The sequence below is a fragment of the Ischnura elegans genome, chromosome X, assembly GCF_921293095.1.
Source record: "Ischnura elegans chromosome X, ioIscEleg1.1, whole genome shotgun sequence".
Taxonomy (NCBI): domain Eukaryota; kingdom Metazoa; phylum Arthropoda; class Insecta; order Odonata; family Coenagrionidae; genus Ischnura; species Ischnura elegans.
In genome coordinates this window covers 9,080,496-9,106,930 of record NC_060259.1, presented here as the reverse complement: position 1 = coordinate 9,106,930, position 26,435 = coordinate 9,080,496, and the positions used below count along the sequence as shown (strand labels likewise).

Below are 26,435 nucleotides of genomic sequence, written 5' to 3'. Positions count from 1 at the left end.
GCTGTATTGGAGGCGTGGGAGGAGTAGAAGCGAGCGGGGAGGGGAGGGGATCGGCCTGCGGCTCTTGTATCCGCGACGTTGCATGGGCGTTGGAATATTTTCTTCGTGGGCGCGGACTCAAATTAGGCATTTTGTGGCTAAACGGTGGTAGATACGTCAAAATGCACGAAATTTTTGCACTGAAAGGGCAGTAACTCAGCAAAATCTATAGGAAATGACCATAAAATACTTTATTTTTCGAATTTCGACCTTCCCCCCTATATTGCATTTGAGCGAGGGTCAGGGGTTCACCTGGAGGTCTCAAATTTTTCAGGCCTTATTTTTGATCGGCCCCACAACTTTTTTTCACTGGGCCAGATGGATTTGAAAAAAATCGATTTTTCCGATCCGCCCTAATGTGTATGTGTATCGCTACTGATGTGCTTTAACAAAGGGTAACATCTTTCAAATTCAAATCTTTTATCGCAAACTTTGCGCAGTAATACTCTGTCTTTCACATAAAATCCTTCTTAGCTGAATTCACTTGCCCTGGTATGAACACTATCACTAGCTTTTGGCATTTTAAAATTCCTATCCTTTGTTCGATATTTAAAGCTATGGAGCTACGATAAAAGAACAGTCCAACCGCAAAACACAACCACTTACGATAGTGTTTTCAAACTTTACAATTTTTTGTTTACAAAAACATAACACTTACGATAGTGTTTTCCCTTACAATACCCCTCATCCAGGTGTTGAGGGAAGGTAGGACAGCAGCTAGATACAACAAAATCGCTTAGTTTTGATTACAGCTGTTGCCAATTGGTCAGGAAAGGCAGTGAAAGGAGCATACTTAACAAAACATAATCGGATTCAAAGAAACTTGAAAAATTATTTCCCATTTATCGAACCTGAAAAATCTAGAATGAGACGCTTTCTCACCTTAAGAATTAGATATTACATTTGGCCAATGTCGAAATGATTTTTTTTGCAATGAAGCTCAGTAGATAGCCGAATATCCAAAGATCCGTCTGCTGATAAGGAGAACCCCCCCCTCCTATCCTTTCTGTTCCTTCCTTTCCTTCCCCCTACTGGTAGAGCTTCGTGCTTTCTAATAACCATACGTTTCTTTGGATGTCTTTAAACGAATGGAATCCCTTAGTGGACGGCAGCCGTGGTCACCACGGCGCCCATTTCAATCCGGCCCGGCGGTGCGCCGTCTACGGCATGAAATACAGGCAGTACTACATTGAGGCCGCTTTCTGACGAAACAACTTTTCGCCTGCCGCCATTCACGTCTCGACGCGACGGCGTGAAATTCAGGCCGCTTTCAGACGAGACGACTCTGCCATGCTGTGGGCCGTGCCGTGAACGGCGGCCCAGTTCTGGCCAGCGGCCGTGTTTAAGTCAACGATATTGTTGCATTGGACCCACACTCAAGGTTTTCCTGCAACAAGTTATCCAATAATGCTGTCAAATGCATCGCGGTGAGTCACCGGGATTTGCTCGGCATTGTCACGTACTGGGCCCGTGAGCTTGTATTTCCACTCTTCCGCAGCCGCGTTTAATTTCTTTCCGCACATTTTTAATTCATAATATCTAATTCTTCAGGTGAGAAAGCACCTCATTCTAAATATTTCAGGATTGATACGTGGGAATCGCAGAGAGAGGCTGTGATATATTTAACGGCAAATTCTGGCGGAAAAATCACTACGCGGATGTTACGCGGCTGCATTATGAGCGAGACTAAACAAGCCAATTGACCTTGGAGTCATAATGAGATAGAGCAAATGAATGTTGGCAGCGTTAAACAGTGAAGGCTTAGGCTTTAATAGATTATGACTCATTAGATGTGATTTTTTCGCTAATCCACCTAAAATCGCAGAAAACGCAAAATTTAATTTTATTTACCGATTTCACCTTATTTCGTGTTATTTCGCGTTATTTTTGCGATATTGCGTCTCGCGAAATTCACGGACATCTAGGAATCAGTCATACTACATGCTAACATGGTCGGATCGGATACCTCGGATCCAAATATCCGCAGATATTGCACTTCATAGGATACATCATATCCAAAGTCGTGGAAGACATGAGATCTGGATCCGAAATTTTAAATAATAGCTTCAGTGAATGCAGTGGTTCCAATACTCTCTTCTAATGCGCGCTCGCATGTGATTCTTGTCCTACTCGTAAACCGTTTTGTTTGAAAGCTGTCGCAGAGGTTATGCAGCAGAATTTCAACCGTGGGAAATAGAAAAGGCAAAATACGACTGGCACATAGTGTGACTCTTCCCAAGAGATTGAACAATCATCGGGGAATCTCAGCGTCGTAGGATAATAACCACGTCAGAAGTAACTAAGTCGCAGGTTTCAGAAATCCACCCTCAAGCGTCCATCAGCCTGTGCCTCTGTTGTTTTTTTTGTTTCCGAAATCACACGAACCATAAATCATTGTCTTCTATGGAAAATATCAAATTATATGAGAACAATTGAAGCATTTTTAATCCCTACCCTGTCTCACCAACTGACCTTTTTTGGCCTACCTGCTTCAATTCTCCGTTTCTAGACGACAAATGTGATTGACTTTCTGGGCCCGAAGATGTCTCGATAGCTTCGACAATTAGATGACATGCACGAGATTAAAAAATAATTAGACCAGGCAATCGCGGCTAACATGCGTCTAAAGTCCACCGCATTTTTCAGCTCGCAGTTTTTGCGACCGACAGATGACAGCTGGTAGTACGCAAAGCTTGGTGAGGAGTGAAAACCCTGCCGGCGAAGCCGCCTGCGGAGTCATATGCGCTGGAGGGCTCCGATAACCCTTGAGCGGCACAGACGCCCTTAGACGAGAAACGGCGTAGCCGTTCCGAGGAAGCCGAGGAGCATGGGGGTTTTGACAAGTCGCAGGCTCAAGGGGACTCCGGTAATATTTCGCCCTCACACGAGGAACGGCAAAGGCGTTCCGAGGACGCCTCGAAGTAGGCAAATGGGGACTTACTCTACCCCCAAGTGGCCAAACTGACCCTGGAGTCGCCGGCTCGAGGAGACTCCGGTAACACTTGGGTGGTGAAGCCACCCCTTACGAAGAACAGGGAAGCATTTCCGAGGATGCAGCGTAGTAGCCGTTTGGGGGTACCTCTACCTCCAGGCAGCGAAGCCGACCCCTGACGAGGAACGGCGAAGCCGTCCTGAGGAGTCGCAGGGGAGAAGGCTGATGTAGCCGGCCGAGGGGGGCTTCCGACCCCTGATGAGGAACGGTGATGCCGTTCCGAGAAGTCGCAGGCTCGGGGTTTTTTGGTAACCCTTGAACGGCAAAGCGGCCCCCGTACGAGGAGAGGCGAAGGCGTACCGAGGAGGTGGTGGAGCAGGGGCTTAGGGGCGTACTATACTCCTGGGAGGCGAAGCCGATCCATGATGAGGAACAGCGAAGCCGTTTGGTTGAGGCAGCCAGCAGAGCCGGCCGCGGGGGGGGGGTCCTAGGGGGCGTAGTGCCCTAGGGGCTAGTTTTTAGTTAATATATGGCTGGTGATTGTCCTATTGTCGACTTATAAACGGACCATGAAATTTGACGACATTGAGACCGTGAAAACCTGAAAGAAACCGTGAAAACTTGGAAAAAAAATGTGAAAACCTGGAAAAAACAGAGAATTTCATTATTTAGGTAGAGTGGGATCCATGATATGTTATGGTGAAGAGATCCTGAATTGAAATAGGGCGAGTGACGACTCGGCAGCAGGTGAGGGTGGGGAAATAGGCTTCGTAGGGACACCAAAGAATAACAAGGACCTTTCATTCAACAATCAATGAAAAATATATTCAAGATTCAAGAATACCTTACATGCAATTTTACCCTGATGAGTGAAAATGATGGGGTTAGTGATGAGTAGATGAATGCTGAATTGATCATGCAATTTGCAATTTAACTTACAATATTATAAAATTTATTTAAACAGAAACCAAAATGCATGGTGTTAAGTGGACTTATCTCAATTACTACACTTAGTTACACATTCAACATATGGGAGTTAATAAAGTCTGTCCCTACAACACATCTTCTGATTGCTTCTTGCTAATGCTGATTAATTCTGGACATAAATAATAATGAGGTTGGAGACAAATCACTGAGGCATCGGTGCGGTACTCAAACTCCCTGAACAGTTGTGTATTGCTGTGAGGGGGGCAATTGCTTGGACTCAGGGGTGGTATCGCACTGGGGTCAGGGCAATAAAACGTTACATGACCACTGGATGACTCCGTTCCTTGGTGTTGTGGTTCCGACTGAACGCAGGCTCGTCTACTTGGTGTGGTCTCAGTTTTTCGTGGAAACGGCAATTTCTGCGGCCTGGCTGCCCCTCAAAGCCACTCCTGGCGACCACTTCAGGATGCGGGAGCTGAGTCCCTTGCAGCTTTTATATGTGCCTATGCGGAAGAGGGGGTATCGATGCACACGCATAAAAAAGAAGGTGGGGGGAGCACTCATTGGGCGCACGTCACACAACCGCTTGACCTTTGAGCAAAGTCCACGTATTCACTCACTCTCCCTCTTCCTTGCATTCTTCCCTCCACTTTGCTTTGGTCTGGGGGGGGAGGGAAAAGGAGAGGGGTGAGGATTACGAAGATAGGAGAAGGGGTGAAGACAAGGACTGAGACGGGCCGAAACCCTCACCCAAGAACAAATGGTGTCTATACAGATAGACACCATTTGTTCTTGGTAGAGTATGTAAAGGCTTTGAAATGTTCGTCGTGAAATTAGTGAAGATGATGCAAAAAAAGAAATTTAAGACTATACCTTTATCTTGATTTTTGGTCACTATCCTCTTGTTCATTTATAAGTGAGGGGACTGTATCAATATTTTGCTTTACCTCCCAAATGTATGGCCAGAAAGCCTGAGGGTAGTCTTAAGTATTCACCCAATATTTTTGTTTTAAATGCAATCAATCCTAAGAGTTTTCGTTGCCTCTTTTTTCAAATTTACATGTTTGCATTTCTTGTATTTTCTGACAGTTAAGACTCTTGTTTGCCTTTTTTATTGTGTGCATTGCTGTATATCTTATGTAGAGTTTTATGGACTCAGCGTTGTACCACCTTGGATCAGCATTCAAACATTTAAACTTACTTAGTATTGTATTATCCACAGCCTCTTGCAGTGTCACACGCACAGACACATTTGTACTTCATTTATTCACATGACACCTTAAGTGCAAACATACAAATAAATGGGTATGAAAGAAAAGGATAGGAACAGTGCTGTGGTATATGGAAAAAGCCAGAAATCAGAGGGTAAAAATGTGGCCTGACTGGGACTGGAACCCAGAATCTCCTGGTTGCCAGGTTGAAAGTTTTTCTGTGCATAAACCCCTGTCGAAATCATGGTAAGTCCAAATGTCCTGGTAGCACAAATGGTAGAGCACCTGACTGGCAACTGGAAGGTTCTAGGTTCGAGTCCCAGTCAGGCCACAATTTTGCCCTCTGATTGCTGACTTTTTCCATCTACCACAGCACCGTTGTCCTCCTCCTTTTTCTGCTGTGTGCTCCTATCCCTTTGCAGCATTGTGCCATGAATCGGCGGCATTGGCGGTGTACTCCCGATAAAATTAAATTTATTTGGTATCAGAAAACTGTGTTTAATACTCTCCTCCTTTAATTTAGCCTAATTTTCAGAAGGGTACCTAAGCTTGACTTATTCTTAAAGCTGTTATTGTTATACTATTAATTAGAGGATTTAGATTCCATTTCCCAACCATGAGAACTCACTAAACATAGTGTTGTTTTTACGAGGAGAGGGCTTCAGTAGCGGTTGTGGGCTATAAATGATAGAATGATCCTGGGATAATGATAAAGAAATGGTTACACCTTTGCTGAGGTTTTAAGATACAAGCGGGTATGAGCCAATTTCGAGGGATTACCTACGGATGTCAAGCAGAGGAGACTGGTTAAGGTGAACAATGTTGCTTACTAAGAGCTTTTTTTGCGGCATCTTGCTCAAAATTCAACTGACTCATGTGGTCTGTTTCCTTTCCGATAGACAACTGAGCCATTGGAAGATTAAAATGTTTCTTCGTTTCTTACTCTTTTTTTCCACCCCCATCTCAGTAGTAGTAGACACATGCCCAGGAGTCATTTTGTCTTAACTTGCAACTAGTCAATTGAGAACTAACAGTCTAGGACCATGCACGTGCTTGGTGGGATTTATCCTGTGTTCTACAATCTGAGTGAACCATGAATAAGTGGTATTGTTTTAGTGCTGAGAGTTCAATAACACTCCTTTTCTTGAGTAAGGTCCTTTTAGTTGCTGAAAAATTGCCATTCTGGACAAATTTAAAGATTATCCCTACTTCAGTTACTGCAGCAACAGTATAAACTGAGAGAAGAATGGAGCCAAAATGAAAAGCAAGTACCACCCCCAAAACGTAAGCATCAAGGTAAGGATTGAAATGACGAGGATGCTTTAAACCAATGGTTTTCGATTGTGAGCAAACAAGGGGTTTGCATCAGCGGTCCATTATTAAAATAGGCAGGAACTATATAAAATATAAAAATATATAAAAATTCGCAGGAACTAACTGGCTTTTAAACTTGGTCGTGACCATTTTTTAGGCAACATATGGTTGGCTGTCTTGATGGAAGACCAGAAACTAAATAAAATTTGAGAGAGCTCTCGGGGAAAAATAGTGCTGATGTTGAGAGTGCGGAGGAGTGGAAATTTATTTTGTCCAATATTAAAGGTGAAATGTTTGGAGCTAAGAAGAAAGCTGAAATTGAATGGGCAAGGTCTTAATTCCTGTCTGTATTGTGTTAAAAAATTTAAAACATTGTTTAAAATACCTTTTGCTAAAATTATTCCTTTGAAAATTAAAATTTTCAATTTTACAGGGTTATCAAGCGGTTGCTGAGTGTCATCTCTGCTCAAGCTACCATTATGGCTGAAAGTGTGGCAATTTTGCGTCAGGCTGAGTCAGCATCTTCCCAAGCTCGAACACTCCTTAATTTACAGAGTGGAAGCTCCCCCTCTGGTGAAGCCCATCAAAATGTCACCAATGAGGCCCATGACTTGGAGCTGAAGGAATTCAAGAAAAAGGTTGATTCACTGGAGCAAGGTAAAATATCTCATGAGGGCATTCACAGTGTGCCATTGTCTACTGCATATTTCTCATGAATATGAATTTCATCATGCTAGTTGGGACTGGTCGCTCATTGATGTTTATTGATTCTAGAGTTGGGCTTTATAGTTTTGGAGCATTCCCAGCAGAGTGGTAATTCACAAAAAAAGGTTTTATGGCTTTTCCTTGATTCTTCTTCTAATAGTCTTCTCTAATACAATGGAACCTTAGTTGAATAAATTTCATATGTACAACTCTCCTGGTTTTGCCAAGTAAGTTTGCCTGGCATTAACATATCAATTTTTGTTGGAAGTCCATTGTACGACTTTCCTAGTTGTGTGGTGCAAGAACCCTTACCATGCATATCTATTTACATGTAAATTAATCTTAGTTATACAACTCCAATAATCTGTTTACACAAATGTTGCTGGAGAAGGACTACACCCATTCATCGCTTAGTGCAAGGGATGCGTTCCTTGGGGTCTTTGTCCTGATTAAATTTTCATTATTTGAGACCATTTTAACATTGGGAAGATACGGATGCGGTCCCGGTGGTATAGTGTTGGGTATTGAAATGCCTATAAATCATATATATTCCAATGAATAGCCTTAGAAAACCTTATTTGTAGAAACATTTAAAGTTTAAAATATCTTTAAAGATGGTAGGCACACATTCAAAGACTTTTTTCTCATTAAAAGAATTTGTACGTGCTTTTGAAATTCCTTCCTTTTGTGCGGGTGGGCGGTAGGAAAAAAATGCTTGTGATCTCTGGGGTTTGTATGCATTGCAGGCTGTTGACGAATTTTCAAACCTGACTGAAAACAATAATTGTGTCTTCCAAATGACAGACAAATGCTACTTAGAATACCATTTCATTGCTGCGGAGTTTATGAATGATAAATCATATCTGGCTTTAATTTGAAGTCCCCCGAGGCATTAGGAAGTACAGTAGAACCTCGGTTATACGACCCTCAGTTATGCGATGACCTCACTAATACGCCGATTTTTTTTGGTCCGGTGAATAACCCCATATGAACCCATGTATTTCCAACCTCAGTTATGAAACTTTTCAATTGTACGACGAACTCAATAATGAAACGCATTTTTCTAGTCCAATGAAATAAAATACCTCACTTATACGACTTTTCAGATAATTGTTCTACGAGAAGGTTGCGGCGCGCGCGCCGATTTTAGACTTAGGAGCGGGGGTAGTATGTGCTCATTACATAGATATGTCAATGAAGAATAATAAGTTTTAATAATGAGCGATGCTGTTTATTAGATATTAATTTTAACTGCAGTAGATGATCGTTAATCTGGAATATCTATCTCTTACGGAAGATTTTGTAGAATTTTTCAAGGTTATGTTTTCCGTCGCCCCAGCGAAATAACACCTAAATGAGTCGTTAAAAATCCTCCCGTACCAAAATTTTGGCTTCCAAGGTCATCCAAAAAAGATCATTGTATTTGCAGTATGCACGTAAGTCGTTGGTAAAAACAGTAAGTGTGATCTCATTCCGCGGGCTAATCCCACATCCGCGGGACGAATTTAGCTGGGGGAAAGTTGCTTACGCGGCACGCAGATCAAAACTGACCCAACTTGTATCTCAGTGGGTTTAAAAGAAACAAAGTTGGACCTTAAGTAGCTATTATCTTGAGTCTGCCCGGTGGCAAGCGTTTATTTTTTAACTGAACGAGAGTTAGTACGAATGCCCTCGGAGAATAACTCGCGTCGTCAGTCGTAACGTAATAATTAAAGTTAAATTCAAAGCGCGAAAGATAAGGCAGTTAGTTTCGACTCAGGAATGACTTATAACCATTATATCAAAGTATATAAAGTGTCCGGTGCTTTGATCAGATATGCGGAAGCAAAATATTACGTGAAGATGAGTCACACGGCTTGTGAGTCGAAGTTCCTGGCGCTGAATCCGCTGAAGAACGCCGACAGAGAAGCTATACCCGGTAGATTCAATCTACTATTGCAAATATTTCATGGGAAAATTCTTCTTTAGTGCGTAAACATTATTGAGAGGGGAGATTTTTCCGAGCTCTTAATCTATTTTTGTTCATTCATCACTGACGGCAGTTGCGCGGTTATTTCAAATGCTCACTTAAAAGAAGTGATCTTAGCACCGGAAAAGTCTTACCATCAGCATGCCTGTAAATATGTTTTGCATCAATTTCGCACTTAAAATTTAACTTTAAGTAGATGCAGTTGCTGTATATCAAAGCTAGACTTTTGTTTTAAATTTTATTTTTTAGTTCTCTGAGGCTTTGGAGGGGGATCTATCCCCTCATCCCTCCACCATAATTACGCCACTGCCTGGTGCTCCATATTATCTATGGCATGGTATTTAGAGGGAGGAAACCGACAGCTGGGGTCATTTTCGCAATGAGGTGAGGGAGGGAGTATAGAAACCCTGTGTTGGAATTAGCCAGGTTGTAACAATAGCCTTAACCAGGGCTTAACGTCCCATCTGCCGGACAGTGTGTTGCACTGGAAGTTCCGTCCACACTACTCACTAGCAGGGATACAGCCATCTCTGAAATCTTTCTGCCTCGGCCAGGACATGAACCCGGGTCCATGGGGTGTGAAGCCTTCGTGATGGATTAGTGAAATTTTGCTCCCTAATTACGGGGTGAATTTGGATTAATCCCTCGGGTATTTCATTTCTTCAATCTCCAATCTTTGATTTGCCTATAGGTGGTAAAACGTATTTCCTGAAAACTGCTTTTAATGAGTCAACTTTTTTCAAAAATTGGCTTCTCTGTGAACATTTAGTGTCATCATTCCGAAATTTCTCCAGTATGATACCCTTGTAGCTTAGTGCCAGAAATGCGAGACATTTAACCGTGGGAAATGTTGTTCAAGAATGCAAAATTATGTTTCTCTTAAAGTAACACATCATTTGTGGTGTTGCTTGTGGGTAAATAAGATTATTAGGCTTCAATTTCTTGCCTCAAAATGAGTAATTGCATCCTGGAAACATAGCGGCCCCTACAGGAAAGGATTTCATGCTGAATACCGAAAAACCTCACTTATGAAACTTCCTCACTTATGAAACTTTTTCTGGTTTTCCGCTGAAAGTTTCATAAGTGAGGTTCTACTGTACGTGAAATAGTCTTTAAATGCTTTGAAACCTGACCCAGGTTTTTCTTCCCTGAAATTGAATGAACGAAATTTCATTCTTTTCCAAAACAAGTCTCGTCAACATTAAAAACTAGTTGAGAGGGAAAGGAGCCACTTTTAATCACAGATTGGAGTTCATCAGAAAATGTTGTGCTGATTGCACTGTCAGCACTTGCAGATTCCCCTGATATTGCTGCACTGAAAACACCTGCTCGCCATTTGAAATTCTAGAACCAACCGGAGCTTTCACTAAATGTCTCGGAGCGATTACCTCCCTCATCTTTGTTTACAGATTCAAATAAAGCCACAGCTTTTGCACAAATAACTGCCCGAGATAAAGGAACACCATTCGGCCATTAAATATAAATCCAGGTACATATTTCAGGTAAATCCAGGTACCCAGGTAAATCCGGCAATGAACTTCGCATATGTGTTGAAGTTGATGCGGCTGATGTCACTGATGTTTTAACTTCGTCTTTATTCAGAATAAGATGACGTGAGTTGACAATTAGGCAAAAATTCACTTTGTTGCTCTCCATTGTCAAAGCAATTGATCAATTCCAATTCTTCTTCTAGGTTTATGCTTTTTCTTGATAACTTTATTTTTTTATCCACATTTTTGCCATAGTTCACTTGGTTTTTACCCGTATGGCTCTATCATAATCACCTTCTACTGCTGAACAACTGCCGCACTGTATTCTTGAGACAGGGGGCCTACTACTGCTGTGAAGGAATGAAGCCAATGTGTTTGAGACTCTCTAGTGGATCCTTTTAGGTGTTGATGCTATTCATACGCAACTCAGCTACCACTCATCATCTTCTCCTTGAATACAGGGATCACCTTTAAGGCTTTAGGGGGGACCCCCTCCGTGGAAGTCAATTTGCCCAATAACCTATGATGGCAAAAATTACACCTCAAAGCATATTGCTTTCAAAGAACTCATTTCCACTTCCTCCAAACTTAACAATAACAATTAATGATCTAAATTAACTAATGTCTTTCTGTTAAGAAGACGAGATAAATTACTTCGGTAGGTTGGCTATCCAAATGCATGATGAGTAATGGTTTTGGCAATTGTGCTGCAATGGATTTTGACAAGTGTATAAACAAAGAAGAAGACTTGAGGCAAGCAATACTATCAATATGTGTAAAATGGGAGTAATTTTGTGTTTACTTGGCGCAAGTTCACGTTTTATCAATAGAGTGGAACATAGGTTTTCACAGCAAGAGGCATTGTTGCTGACGGCTTTAGGGAGCAGCTGCGTGTTGCGCTTCGTTGTGCGAGCTTTCTGTCCATTACAGGGCGCATCATCAGGCGATGAATGAAAATTCAGAAAAAGGTTATCAATTAATATACTGTATTTGACGGCATATAAGACGCACTGGCATATAAGACGCACTGGCATATAAGTTTCAATTCAATGGCAAAGTGTCAATAGTCGGCGCGACAGCGCAGTACCACAATAACTTAAAATGTGGTTTCTTTTAGTTCCCACGTTTCGTAAAAGCCAAATAAACAATCATTGAATCATCATCATTAGTCAACAATCCTAAGATTGGTTTGACGCAGCTCTCCATTTCTCTCTCCTATCCGCTAATCTCTTCATAGCTGCATATTTATTCTCTTTTACATCCTTTATAACCTGTCCGATATAACTCATTCGGGGCCGTCCTTTGCCCTTTTTCCCTTCCACTTGTCCTTCAACGATTGTCTTCATCAGACCATCGTGCCTCAAAATGTGGCCAACTAAGTTGTCCCTTCTTCTGCTTAATGTTTTTAGGAGGCTTCTCTTTTTTCCCACTCTCCTTAGCACTTCCTGGTTACTCACACGGTCAATCCATTTTATCTTCATCATTCTTCGGTAGCACCACATTTCGAATGCTTCCACTCTTGACTTCTCTGCTGCTGTCAACGTCCAAGCCTCGCTTCCATAGAGAAACATACTCCATATGTAGCATCTGATGAATTGTTTCCTTACTTCTATGCTGGTATTTTCAGCTGTAAGAAGATTCTTCTTTTTGTAGAAAGCCCTCTTCGCCTGCACTATTCTACTGTGTATTTCTTTCTTGCTATGTCCATCGCTGGTAATTCGGCTTCCCAGGTAAGAGAACTCGTTCACCTCTTCAAGCTTATGCTGTCCTAGGTTGATGTTTGTTTTAGCCTCCTCTCTTTTGCTGCAAACTAATATCTTAGTCTTCTTTTTGTTGATTTTCAGCTGATATCTGGCCATTGTCCTTTCCATGTTTGTCAACGTCTTCTTCAAATCCTTCTCTGTCTCGGCTATGACTGCTATGTCGTCCGCAAATCGCAGCATACTAATTTTTTCTCCGTGGATATTGACACCCGAAGCTTTCTGCTTGATTTCGTTGATGGCTTTCTCTATGTAAACATTAAAAATTAAGGGGGAAAGCGCACAACCTTGTCTCACCCCTTTTCTTATTCTCGCTTCTGCACCGTTTGGTCCACATTTGATCACAGCTACTTGGTTTTTATACAAACTATGAATAATTCTACGATCATTGTAGAGTACGCCGATTTCTTTCAAAATTCTAAGCATTGAATTCCATTCCACGTTATCAAAGGCCTTCTCTAAATCGACGAATGCTATGAAGGTTGGTTTGTTTTTCTCCATTCTCTTCTCTATGATCATCCTAAGAGCCAAAATTGCTTCCCTTGTGCCCCTGCTTTTCCTAAATCCGAATTGGTCCTCCTCCAGGAATTCTTCTGCTCTTAGTTCAATTCTCCTGTAAATGATTCTTGTCAGAATCTTCGACGCATGTGTCGTCAGGCTTATGGTCCTAAATTCTTTGCACTTCTCAGCTCTCTTCTTTTTGGGTATGGGAATGATGATGTTCTTCTCGAAGTCACTATCATTGAAATCATTGAATGCAATTACCAAGCATATTTTTATTAAGGAAAATTAACAAACGGCAAGCTATTTTGAACATGATATGTAAATTTCAATAATGAATAAATGAGTGAACGGCAAGCAATCAAACATTACACAAAATAAAGCAGAAACAATAAAAAACACAGATTCAAGGAAAACGTTGCCTATCATGAAATTAGACTTTAACCACTTCCAAAACCATAAAAATCCTTTTCAATATCATCATCATCGAAAACAAGAATATCGTCATCACTACTGTTTCCGTCATCGCTAGTATCACCTTCTTCGAATAATGCGTTGTCTTCTGTTCCGTCAAAAGCATTACTGATTCCGCACTTCTTAAAGGACTTAACAATTATTTCAGCCTTTACGTCCTCCCAAGATCTTTTTACCCACTCGCACACTTGTGAAATAGAGGGCCGCTTCATTCTACCTGAGGGTGTGAGGGCGTGATGTGCCTCTCCTATCCACTTGTCCCATCGTTCTCGCACTTTTTCCTTAAATGGCTTATTCACCGATACATCTAAAGGCTGCAATTAGCTAGTCAGTCCACCAGGAATGACAGCTACCTGGGTTTTTGATTCTCTCGCTTTATTCTTTATGGTTTCAGTTCTATGGGCGCTAAATTGATCCAAAACCAAAAGAGAGGGTTTTCCTAAGAGTCCACCAGGTCGCCTCGCCCATACCTTCTGTAACCACAGTTTCATTCCAGCTTCGTCCATCCAGCCTTTCGGATGAACATGAACAATTACACCCGTTGGAAGTTTTTCTTTCGGATGAGTTTTTCTTTTGAATATGAAAAACGTCGGTAGTTTTGTGCCATCAGCACAACATGTTAGAACTACCGTATATCGGGTTTTTTCATGACCTGTGGTTTTTATGGTTATTGATTTAGACCCTTTAATACTCACAGTCTTGTTGGATGGTACATCAAATGTGAGTGGAATTTCATCCATATTTCCTATTTGACCGAGCTCAAAAGAAGTTTTCTTGCGTGCATTTATAACAAACCTATGAAATGCTAGTATTTTTTCTTCATAATCTGCTGGCATTTTCTGTGCAATAGTTGTTTTTATGCGCATTGATAAGCCTTGCCTTTTCATGAACCTGTAGCACCAGCCCTCAGACCCTGAAAAGTTCTGATTCCCATGTTTTTCTGCAAATCCTTTGGCCTCATTGATTATCATTTTGGTTGAAACACTTATCCCAGAATTCCTCTTATCTATCACCCACATTTTTACGGCATTTTCAAGTTCAGGCCAAGATGGAGCTGGGCATCGAAGGTTATGTTTTTGTTTTTTAGCAGTCTTCAGTTGATCTTCCTGCAGTCGCCAAGTACGTATAATTTTTTCGGTAGGTGGTGGACCGAAATGCCTTGCTCTGTTTCCATGCACTTCGGCCTAGTTTATACTGAATTGTATAGCTTAATCTCTTGTTTCCTGTAGTCATATTTTCCAGGGTATTTTTGTTAAACCAACAGTTTTAAGCACCTATACCGACACGTTTATACAGAGTAGCACCGATACCGACACGTGTGTCGGGCGTCATACGTTGAACGAGTAGTACAATGTTGTACTATGTGCTACTCCCCACTTCTCCGCACTGAGGGCGGAGCGAGCGCTACTAGTTTCGTTTACTTTTTGACGGGAACGGTGCGGTGTCGGAAGGAAACCACCCCAGTTCTCTCTTTTGAGCTATATTTTTGTTGGCAAAAATTTAGTTAAACCTGATAAAATAATTATGGTAGATGTAGAAAAAGTTGTGTGTGTCTAGACCTTTATCCGGGCTAAAAATAGCATTCAGTATTGAAAGTTAACCTGTGTCCTTCACGTATAAGACGCAGATAACTTTTTTGAGACCAAATTTAGGAAAAAAAGCGCGTTTTATATGCCGTCAAATACAGTACTTGTCCACCCTCCCCCATCCACGGGAGTCATGGGGGAGGAGGGCGACGCTGACGTCAGCAGAACTCTCAGCCCTGTCCTTGAGAGGTGAGCGGACTCTTCCTCGTTGCTGCTGAATAACCTCGCTGGAAACATAGTCTCTGCTTTCTCTTATCAATAGTGTTAAGGTTATTTTTTTGGGCTAAGCAGTATTGGGATGTTTCCCTGAGGAACTACTTGCGATGTATCGAAATTGCGCTAAGCAAGGCATAGGTGTACTGTGAATTGACTCAGGTCTTGATAAATTGCATTCAGGTTTTGAGATGGGTCAGGCTCTCCATTGTTGCCCGAGCTGAGTCGGTTGAGCGGAACTTAGTAATGGTCATCCACTGATAATGCTTTTAATGATTCCCCAATGAGAAAGTGAGCTAGTATCTGAGCGGATAGTTTAGACGGATCTGAAGCAATAGGCATTAGTGATGTAGAGTTAAGCTTAGCTTCCACTTGGGTTGTATTGGTGATGAATTCTGGCAGATTGAAAATTTCTTTGCTAACGGCTTGCGGGTGCAGCTGCGTGTTGCACTTTGTCGTGCAAGCTTACGACCGTTGCAGGACGCAACATCTGGCGATGAATGAAATTACGGAATGGATGGTCAATTAATATACTCGTCCACCCCCCCCATCCACGGGAGTAGTGGGGGAGGAGGGCGGAGCTGACGTCAGCAGAACTCTCACCCCTGTCCTTGAGCGGCAAGCGGACTCTTCTTATCTAGCGAATAACCTAGAGAGAAATAAGGGAGAAAACGGCGAATATGTTACCAACAAGGTTATTCGCTAGATAAGAAGAGTCAGCTCGCCGCTCAAGGACAGGGGTGAGAGTTCTGCTGACATCAGCTCCGCCCTCCTCCCCCACTACTCCCGTGGATGGGGGAGGTTGGACGAGTATATTAATTGACCATCAATTCCGTAATTTCATTCATCGCCTGATGATGCGTCCTGCAACGGTCGCGAAAGCTTGCACGACCAAGCGCAACACGCAGCTGCACCCGGAAGCCGTGAGCAACGGTGCCTCTCGCTGCGAAACGCTACGTTCAAAGATTGAAAATTTGGTTACCAAATACTCTTGCAAGGTGATCCTTTGTCCCTTTATTGCACTCTCGTGGAATCGTTGTTGATGAAAATCAACAGGGGGCAGGTTGAAATGAAATCTAATTAAATATTCAGTAGCAAATTAACATACAAAAACTCTCAATTATACGAAGTCAGTGGGATCAGAAAAGTACTCCGTAATATCGAATTTCTTACTTTCAAACCTTTGTAGTAAGTCGCGAAAAAATGTTTGCTTTTATTTCCACTGCCCTTTTTTGTCTTTAGTGACCTTTTTTTAATGTTTTGGGTGGCTATTAAGGTAGAATTCTTAGAAAATGCTTGGGTATAAATACAGAAGGAAGGCGACGTGCAAAGAAATGCAATTTCATAAAAAGTATGCTGAAAGCAGAAAAGAGGAGGGAAACTAGGATTTTCACTAAGTAAATACGTTGAAACAACATGAGATCTTGTTAATTTTTATGCCTAACCATCAAAGTTGACTCTTTGTCATCGGGAAAGTGAAAATTGAAAAATTAGCACCAGCCACATTGGCCCTGAACCCAGGGGCCTATGGCAGCATGGTTGCTATCAGACAAAAACAGGTGAATTACAATAATTAAGACTCCACAGTTCCTACAATTGAATACTGTACAGATTTATTTAAATTAGTTTAACATTTGCTGAATGAAGGTAGAATGTGTAGAGGGCGGAGAAAATAGTATTATGAAATTTTTACCCTGGATAGGTGATGCTAGCAGGAACCATAAGTACCGATGATCGAAAACACTCCATTTTTAAACTGCAGAAACTTTGAGCCAAGTAGCCCGATTGGCCATGAGTTTGCCCTCCCTGTTTCCAGATGCTTTGGATGCATCATGGTCAAAGGCAAAGCCTTCAAAGAGTTCCAGCTACAGGGCAAACTCACTCATGGCCAATGAGAGCACTTGGCTCAAAACTTCTTAAAAATGGTGCGGTTTCAATCATAAGTGATTTTGGACATCAGCTGCTGACATCAGCCATCCACGATTAACATTTCCTGACACAATTCTTCTCCACCCTTTATATCCACCACATCGTGTCGCATATCATACATTTCATTAGAATTGTTTAAGATTGTAAAATAGGTAGTGCCATTGAATACAGTATATGTTGTTTTTTGCATTTTTTTCTATTCTGTGAATTTATTTCTTAACCCCAGAATCACAAAATGGAATTATATTAATTGTCATTTGAGTTTTGTTGAAATAATGGATAATAGGGTTTTTGCCGGCCTCGGTGGCGGCGGGGTAACGTTCTCGCCTTCCAAACAGGAGGTCGCGGGTTTGAGTGCCACCTGGGGGGTGTTTCAGAGTCTCCCTTTCCGAGCGGATCGGGAGACTTGACGCGGATTCTGCGTCACTTACTATCGGCCAGGCAATCCGTGCGTTTCAGACTGGCTTCCTATCGACTCAAGGCCGGCTTTCCTATCGGATAGAAGTCGAGTGGGCTAGAGGTGCCGGAAACTCATTCCGGTGGCGAGTGGAGATATGTTATATTGCTGTTTTTTATTAAGTATTTGGCTATAATAAAATCATACCACTTTATTTCATGAGTGCTGATATATGTGGATATTATGATAGAGTAATATAAGTGCAAGTGACTTTAATTCTCGTGTAAATTAGGCGATAAATAGGCAGACTGTATCACTGACGGTACAAGTTCGTTTGCGTTGTTATTTGACGAGTAATTTGGCAAAAAGAACGTGAAACAAGTTGGAATGCATGGCGTAATGACTTACAAATATGCAGGTAGCATAATGCATTGAATACGTGTCCGTGGGTTAGGAAGTATAACAATTTGTATAGTTTGAAATGATTGTGTGTATGACTTGGCATCGTAGTCACATCGAAATTAGACGTGGTTATGTACCTAATTCAGTTGATTCCATGGTACATGGTTTCAGTACATTCCATGTACATTCTAAATATTCATTTTAATACGAAATATTAGTTCAAGCATAACGGGAATAGCCACGATAACAACTATACCGAAGCTCCCTCATGCCATCCTTTTATTTATAGCTTACAAATTTCAACCTTATATCAACAATTGACGGTGGCGCAGCGGGCTAAGGCAGTATGCAGCGAGGTAAAGATTATGGGTTCGATTCCCTTTTGCAGCGAATATTTTTTTCTTTGTGGAATTATCGCTTACTGAAATATAATTTAGGAGATGTATTTCAAGGTGCATCAATAGCAACAATTTGTCATTTTCGTACCAAATAAAATGGTGTTATAGAAATAACCGAGAACGTGCAAAACAGATAACAAACTAACAAAATTATTTTGCGTTATTTTAGCGTACATAACTCGAGCCATTACTATTAATGGACACTATTCAACCTAATGTAATCACTGTATTTTCTTCCAGCGTAGCTCCACTTTCACGGAAAATTTGTAAGACGTTTACGGCATATCATGAAGGCCATAACATCATTTATGATTATCAATATTCATATTTAATTGAGGTACTGAATGAAAATATGACAATTTGGTTAAACAATTGAGTAAGTAAACCATATGTTGTTGGAAAAAAATATGGATTTCGTGACTGCCTGTAGTTTAGTTCTTAAAAACAATCAACTATGCTCTCACGAGAATGACAGAACAAACTCGTTCCAAATTTTCCTTCATTCCCGTAATTTGCTCAAAACGACAGGGTATTACGTAAAAAAAAACTACATACGAACAATTCTAAAATTATTTTACCCGGCAACAGCGTCAATTATGTGACAATGTATCAATTAGCACTTATTTATGCCGGTATATACCTTTCGCCTCCCTTGTGAAGTATCAAATCTTGCGGGAGGTTATTTTCGCTGCTCACTTGTCACTTGAAAATTGTGACGTTTTCTCGTTTCCCGGAGGAGGATGACTGTTGACGTCATACCAAAAGCGGAACGCTTTCCGATAGTATGTGTGAAACGCACGGAAGACGAGCGTAGGATAGGTTCCCGATCGACTCGGAATGAATCCGTTTCCGACGCCGCCAATCCTACGAGACTCTGAAACACCCCCCTGGGTAGGTTTCCCCAGTCCAGGGCATGGTTGTTTGTGTATGTTTACCTGTTGCACTTATTGAACACCCCCTCCCGGAATGAGACAGTTAAGTGGGAGGTTATTTTAATGTTTTTTAAAGTTTTTTTTTTTTTTTTTTTTTTCAATTTTCACCCCCTAAATCTTTTCAACCCCAGTGAGGTTTGTCTCTCTCTTGACCCTGATAGCCTTAAAACGTCAGTTTTTTTTTAAATCAGAAGCAGATAACAGAAGTAAAAGTCCCTTGAAAAGCGATAAGTTTAGATAAGGGGTTGTTTTCCCCAATTTAGGGGTTGCTAGTAAAAATGGCGGGTGATAGAAAAAATGGAGGTCATTTTCGGATTCAGCGACCAAAATTAGCCACAAACACCATAAATTGTAGCCAGGCATTTTTTGAACTATTTTTTTGCAGAACAGTGTAATTTGTCATAACAAATTCCATAAGGGTCATGGCATCAATTTCACACATGCTATCCAAACGAGCAGCTACGTTATAATCCATTTTTCTGATAACTGAAATGTACGCAGTAAAAAGTTTGTATTTCAATATCCTGATGCCACATTACAGTCGGATCCGGATTTAAGGTCTTCGCATTTAACGTTTTTCCGCATTTAGCGTTTATTTTTTTGGGTCCCGATTCATTCCCTATTAGGACAATGTAAAAATTATCCGTATTTAGTGTTTCCGCATTTTGCGTTTTTCCGCATTTATGGTCGTAAAAATTTGTCCCGCTCAAGATTTTTTTTGCCCGATTTAACGTTTTTTCATGACGGTTCATCCATATCTTCGAATTTATGCTCATCAACAAGTACAGTCTCATGAATGTTTACCAAGAGTCGATAGAATCTACCGAGGAACGCTTCTTCAACTGCTTTCTTCCGCGAGCGCAGCGCTGCGACCTTCAACTCGCAAGTTGGGTGATTTGTCTTCTCGTAACGTTTCGCTCCCCTTCTGATCCAAACACCAGGCTTTTTTTGTATCAGATCCGATCTAATGGAGCAAAGTCATCCCTTAATAACCTCAAACTACCTTATCCTTCACTTCTCGAACTTGACTTCGATGATACGTGACGACTGATGACACGAGTTATCCTCCGAGGGCCGCTACAATAATGGTTTTCTTGTTATGTTTTCAATTGATGGCTTATGCCCCTTTCAACTCTACTACCTACGGGCAGTCGATTATTCGCCAAATATTTTTTCAGTCGGCTACTTTCTCTGTTCAAAAGAGGAGGCCCAATATCAATTGCGCAGTTCACTAGAAGATTGTTTCTATAATCCATTCCAAGGTCAGTTTCCACGGAGGAACAGCGAAAGAACAGAGGAAGTGTTTCCCTTGTCATGACCGTGAGTGAGAGCATTCTTTCCCTACGGAGCAACATTATTTTACATCGTAATTTAGATATCCCGGAGCCAATTTATCGACATGCGGCTGGTTGATATCGCTGCCGATTCAAAAATATTTATCTGGTGCTAATTAATGTCAAAAGAGAATGACAATCGGAGTTTTGACGAACTATCACGGTCCATGACTCGAAATAAATCGCTCATGCTGGAAAAAAAATCACCGCATACTCACGGTAGAATAGATGAGCACGGAAAAATACGAAAATCCGGCAGGTATCCCTTGGTGGTTGACTTCGACATCATAACCCTGACGAAATTGCCCAACTCCAGAGGCACTGACAATTTTTCGGATGAAATCCAGTTCTGTTGAAGATTAAACCTTTTCACTTAACAGAGTTTAGCTAATCGTTATTCAAGGTCCAACCAAATTTTATTAAAAGCTGCCGAGAAACAAGGCGAGTCGGAGTCAAGGTGATCAGCGCGCCGCGTAAGCAACTTCTCCCGGCTCGATTCGACCTGAATAAGGCCGCGGATATATGACAACGAATCTGGTGTTATCATCGAGTTGAATCACCATCGACTTGTACGCATACTAAAATATGATTCTACTTTTTTGGATGACCTCGAAATCCAAAATTTGCGCATAGGAGGCTTTTTAAAGGCTCATAAATCCCTTGTTTCTCCGAGGCAACAGAAAACGTTAAGTTGGCAAAATAGTTGAGAATTAGTTGAGTTATTAGTTGAGAATTCGGGATTAGCGATCTTCTGCTGTCCCTTTATTTAACTCATTCCTCATGATTTTTCGAGTACCTACTAACACCTTTTCTTATTATATTAGAAATGCTATAGTCACCCACATGTCACTTTTACAGAAAAAATTCTAAAACTTATTTTTACTACCCATTTTTTTAGCTGATTCCTGAAAAGTATTATCCAACCTTCATAGGGCAGAGAACATTTCATTAAAGAACTTTTTGCTGCATTCAGAACCTTTAAGTTACTTAAAATAATATTTTTTATTCATAAAAAGTCATTCCAATCATTTCAGACCCTAAAACCTGAAAAAAATGGCAGGTCCTCATTTAGTGTTTTTCCGCATTTAGTGTTTTAAATTTTGTCCCCCCTGAAAAACCTTAAATCAGGATTCTACTGTATTAATATCACAAGTTATATTTGTGGCACAATAGTATAGGAAAACTTATCCAAGAATAACAGCACATCAAAAAGTGACTATGAGCGACTAAATACTCCCTCAAAATATTGTTTGCAGCATGCGCTCAGCATATATCCCGACTCTGGATGGCATTTTAGGAACAAATGATGTCATGCCTGGCCTCGGCAGAGCAGAGGGTGTCTTCATGCAGTGGTTGGCTACGAGAAATTTAGCTCTGTTTTTTAAAGTAAATTTGTTTGTTTCTTTTGATGACGAATGGAGAAATGTTAGGTATTTTTTCGAGCTAATATATCTGTTTTATCTGTTCAACATAGTTTTTATAGCAATCGATGACCCATGCAAGTTCCCCATTGTACCACTTCAAAGCAGGAAGAATTTTCAAAACTATTCTAGTCACTATAGATATGTTGGCTACAATATTTTTTCGTGGGTAGGAAGCTTGGAACAGAAGGAAAAGTTTTTTTATCTTATAAAAAAAAATTGGAGGAATACTAAAAGCTTGATGCTTTATCTTACATAGATTTTTGGAAAAGTATTTATATGCCTTATGTAATGGACAGACCCGCTATCATTTTTCATGAGTTCCAGGAATGAGAGAATCACTATCTCATAAATTAAGCTTTCAAATCTTTCTGATGTAGTAATTTTTACTATTTGCATATCAATGAAAACCTGTGATGAGGTTGTCAAAAGTATCAGTAAACTAAAAATGCATGTGTTGGTGACAAGAAAATTATATGTAATTAGTAATTCAATTTGTAAGATCCAAAGAAAATTATGTATCTCCGAGACACATTCAATTCAAAACAGTTCAAGAAGTGTAGTCAATAATTTTCATATTTTCTTTTGTTTTAGACCTTATGCGAGAGCGGAAGGAAAAGAGTCTGCTTCGGTCAAAGGTGGAACATATCAATGCAGAATATGACAAACTGGTGGAAGAGCATGGCAAACTCCAAGGGAAGCGTGATGAAAGCGAGAGGAAACATGACTAAATTAGCAAAGCTCTGTTTCTTAAGAAACAATTGTCATTTTTGTCCTGGCCCTGAAGTATTTTGTAAGGATGACTTATTTGAGTGTATTTTGATGCCTTCAATTGTTTTTATTTAATCGCCGGTTGTGCCGTTCTTTGATTCCAATCCATGGAATTATTTTCTTGTGTGCAGATTGTTTGACAGAAGTCTTTGGTGCATGTTGTGGAATTTTATTCTTTAAATAGCTGAGAATTTTTAATAAGCTTGTTTGTATTTAAGGAACCTTTTTTGGCTTGCTTACTCATTACATAATTGTGGTAAAGGAATTATTAAGTATAATTTTTATACCATCATCTCTGCTCTCAGCATTTCGTGGTCTTGATCAAGGTCTCACCAATTTTGGTATGGCCTTTTTGCTGAGAATGTGAACCTGAATGCGCTGTGATAGTTATGAATTGAGAATATGCCATGCCGATATCCTCATCATAGAGTTATATGTTTCATTTGTCAAATATCTCATGGCATACAATAATTTGGCAACTTGAAAAAAATTTAAAAGCAAAAATGTTATTACTTTAGTTTTTCTTTAATTTGCATCTTCAAGAGCAATTAACCTTGCTCAATATTTGAGCTTGCTCCATGATGATATGACAAGATGCAAACAGAAGGGTATGCACAGAGCCTTAACACATTAATAGTACTTGGTATTCCTTGGTATGTCTATAATTGCATTTATATTAAGAGTGAAAAATTCTGTTATCTTTTTCTCTGTATAATGAACTATCTCATGTGTTCTAAATTTTATAAACTTTGGTTTCTTAGGGTGTTCTAAGTTCAGTTTGTCGGTAAGCATAAAGTATGAAAAAACTTGTTCAATATCTCACATTATATGGTAAAATTTATTTAAATTCGCCTCTGGTATTAATAACTGGAAAGGGATTCTTTGTTTGGTAGTTTTTGTTAGGGGAATACATTATATTAATGGCTGGGAGTTGGATAAATAGTGAATAACAGATCAATGCGCAACCTACTATTAAACACCACTTGTAGTACAGAGGATGTAATATCTTTAATAACCATTTAATTGGTGATGACCATATTCTTTGATGGATGGTGGTATGAAAGAGTGGAGGTATAACACATAAGTTTTTGAGATTCTGTCCTTGTATCAGTCTTACTTGATACAAAAGCATTCATGTATAATTTTATTTAAGTAAACAGTTCTCTATCTCATCCCCATTTACGTCCCATTCTATGACATCCTTTCACATTTCGTATCACAATCTCAAGAGGAATATGTATCTCTTCTCATGGTCCTTACTGATATGACATATGTAACCTTTTAAAATGGGTGCTCATCTTGTATTTTACGGTTTGAGGCTGATTTATTGCTGAGCTTTGGCAGAAGGAATGATGGATGGTGGAGAGCAATGTATGTAGTTGCTTCTCCTCCTAGTAGTTGTGTAGGTTTGATGCATCTTTTGGGTGAAAATTATTCCATTTCTGTTCTTTGACCACTTCATTTATTTTATTCATCAATCTCTGTTTCAAAACCAAAGTATTCCTTGTATTGATTCCCTCAAATAGATTAGGTTCACTTCTTTTTTAGGAGGTTGACAAATAAACATTCCCGAGCCTTCTTGGAATCAATTGTGCTTGGTGTCAGAGAATATGGCTGAAAATGCTCCTGGAAGTGGTGTGGGATCTTTTCTCCATTGATATTAAAAATCATTTCTCTTCTCTGGCCTCATAATTTTTACCGTCACTAAGAAAAGTTGCTACTTCTTAGGTGAGAGTCACTTGTAAATATTTTTTAAAATTCAAGTCATCACCTCTTTTCAATGGTTAGAAAGAAGTATGCTTGGGCAGAATTGATGATGGTTGATGGAGAGGAGTGGAGTGACTCGCCCACAGAATGTGTGGGAAGACTACTTCACTTGCATGAGAATTATGCATTTTAATTCTTTGGCCTCTTCATTTCTCTTTTTCACTTCATTTAAAAGTCTTTTTTTCAGTCTGGAATTTGTCTCTCATGCAATTTTTTTAAATACACAAAATTCAATATATAACAGAAATAGAATGATAGTGTAGAGAAATGGAATTAATCCTCAAATGCAAAAAGGGTTTTGGAAGTTTGCTTAATTTAGGTAATAAAAATTTGTTTTCTGGATATTTTTTGTCTTCCTGATCACTTCTCAAACTTGTAGCACTTTTTCTTACTTAAAATTCATTGGAAATGATTGCCTTGTATTTTACAATGCCAAAAGGGAAGTCTGAAGTTTTTCAGAATGAATAATTTTTTTGAGAAACATCATTTCTCCTGCACTTCAAGTCTTTGGTATGACTCATTTAATCATATATTATAATTTTTCTTCCCAGATCATTTAATTAATTTTTCTTCACCATCTCTCAGTAGATTCTCCTTATGCTCGGAATGCAATTTGTTGCTTTCATATTTTGATAAAAAGTGTTTACCCTGTATTTTATGAGGTCAGTATTATAAAGATGTCTTAACTTCTTTGTTGGTGGTGGAGAGAGATGAAATTTTACCTCTACCACAAAGTTTGAGAAAAGTCTGTCATCTCTTATGTCTATGCTTCTTTAGTTTTTGCTTTTCTTTAACTTGTTCACTTTATGATAAGTGTAAGATTCTTATTGGTTTTACGAAATATTCATTGTTTTGGTGGATAATGATTAATCTATGAATATCTTTGTTCACACGATATGATCTTAATATAGGAGTTAGCAATTGTTAAATATTCTGCTTGTGAGTTCATTAGACACACCTCCATTTAATATAAATTCCTGATTGCCCTTCTTCTCTTCTGCTTTCTCTTTGAAAGTCACTGTCATCGAACCATTGTTGAGATGGCACCTATGCCACGATGGTCAGCATGCACCTGTTTTAATGAGGATGAGATGTAAATTTTATTTGGCGTTTGTGATTTTTGTAATCTCTCTTGAAAATTGAAGTTAAACCCATTTTATGATGAAAACTTTTGTACTTATTTCATTGTCCTCTACTTCATTTCAACTTAGCCATCAGATTAATATCTGTTGATTATGTTTTGGTAATTGCAAGGATCTGAGAAAGCAATCTAAGAAATGACTCAAAGCTTAAATGTTTTCCATATTCAGGTTGACTCTTTTTTGAGGTATTTGTATTGAGTGTTTGGTCTTTATAGAGGTCTAATACTTCTTTCTATACAATACATGAATACATTCAAGCGGTTGATCTATTATTCCATATATCCAATGTACCCCTCATTTGTCTGGTTTTCCTGTGTTAATGACAAGTGGTTTTGTTACTTCTGCCATGTTATCTTTGTAACAAAATAAGATATATTTGCAATTTTTACGTATTAAAGTTTTTGTGTAATAATAAGGTGTTATAATTGTTTTCTTTCATTTGCCTTCATGTAATATAGATTTTTCATATCGATGTTAGTGCGGACTTCTTTTATTTTGGGATGCCTAAAATTTATTGCTGGAATTTTTAAAATGCTTTTTTTAAGTGGTCAGCAATAGGGTGGTTTCCTATTATTTCTTTATTGCCTAAATCGAAAGATTATTACTCTTGGAGTATGCATTTCACGCTCTTAGATTTTCGTATGACGATATCTATTTTTCACGATTAAACGAAAAGTGAAAATTTTCAAGCGCGCGAAAACGCGACAGCTAAGTAGGAAAGCTGGGAAAACTCCGTGTGATGTATTTCTGGTTCCAGCTGTCGCCCTGTGAGGTGACCTTGAGGCGAGGCTTTGAGCGCTGATACGACGCAGGCTGCCAGC

General features: G+C 39.8%; 1 protein-coding gene across 1 annotated transcript in view; it reads left to right on the top strand.

Annotated features, from left to right (window-relative positions):
* The window catches only part of LOC124171900 (B-cell receptor-associated protein 31), a 66,636-nt gene extending 40,607 nt beyond the window's left edge, over window positions 1-26,029 (top strand). The window contains exons 5-6 of the mRNA XM_046551297.1: window positions 6,857-7,080; window positions 22,529-26,029. Coding sequence (XP_046407253.1) covers window positions 6,857-7,080; window positions 22,529-22,665 — 361 coding nt within the window. The 3' untranslated portion in view covers window positions 22,666-26,029. The remainder of the gene's footprint in view (window positions 1-6,856; window positions 7,081-22,528) is intronic.
* The last annotated feature ends 406 nt before the right edge of the window (window positions 26,030-26,435 follow it).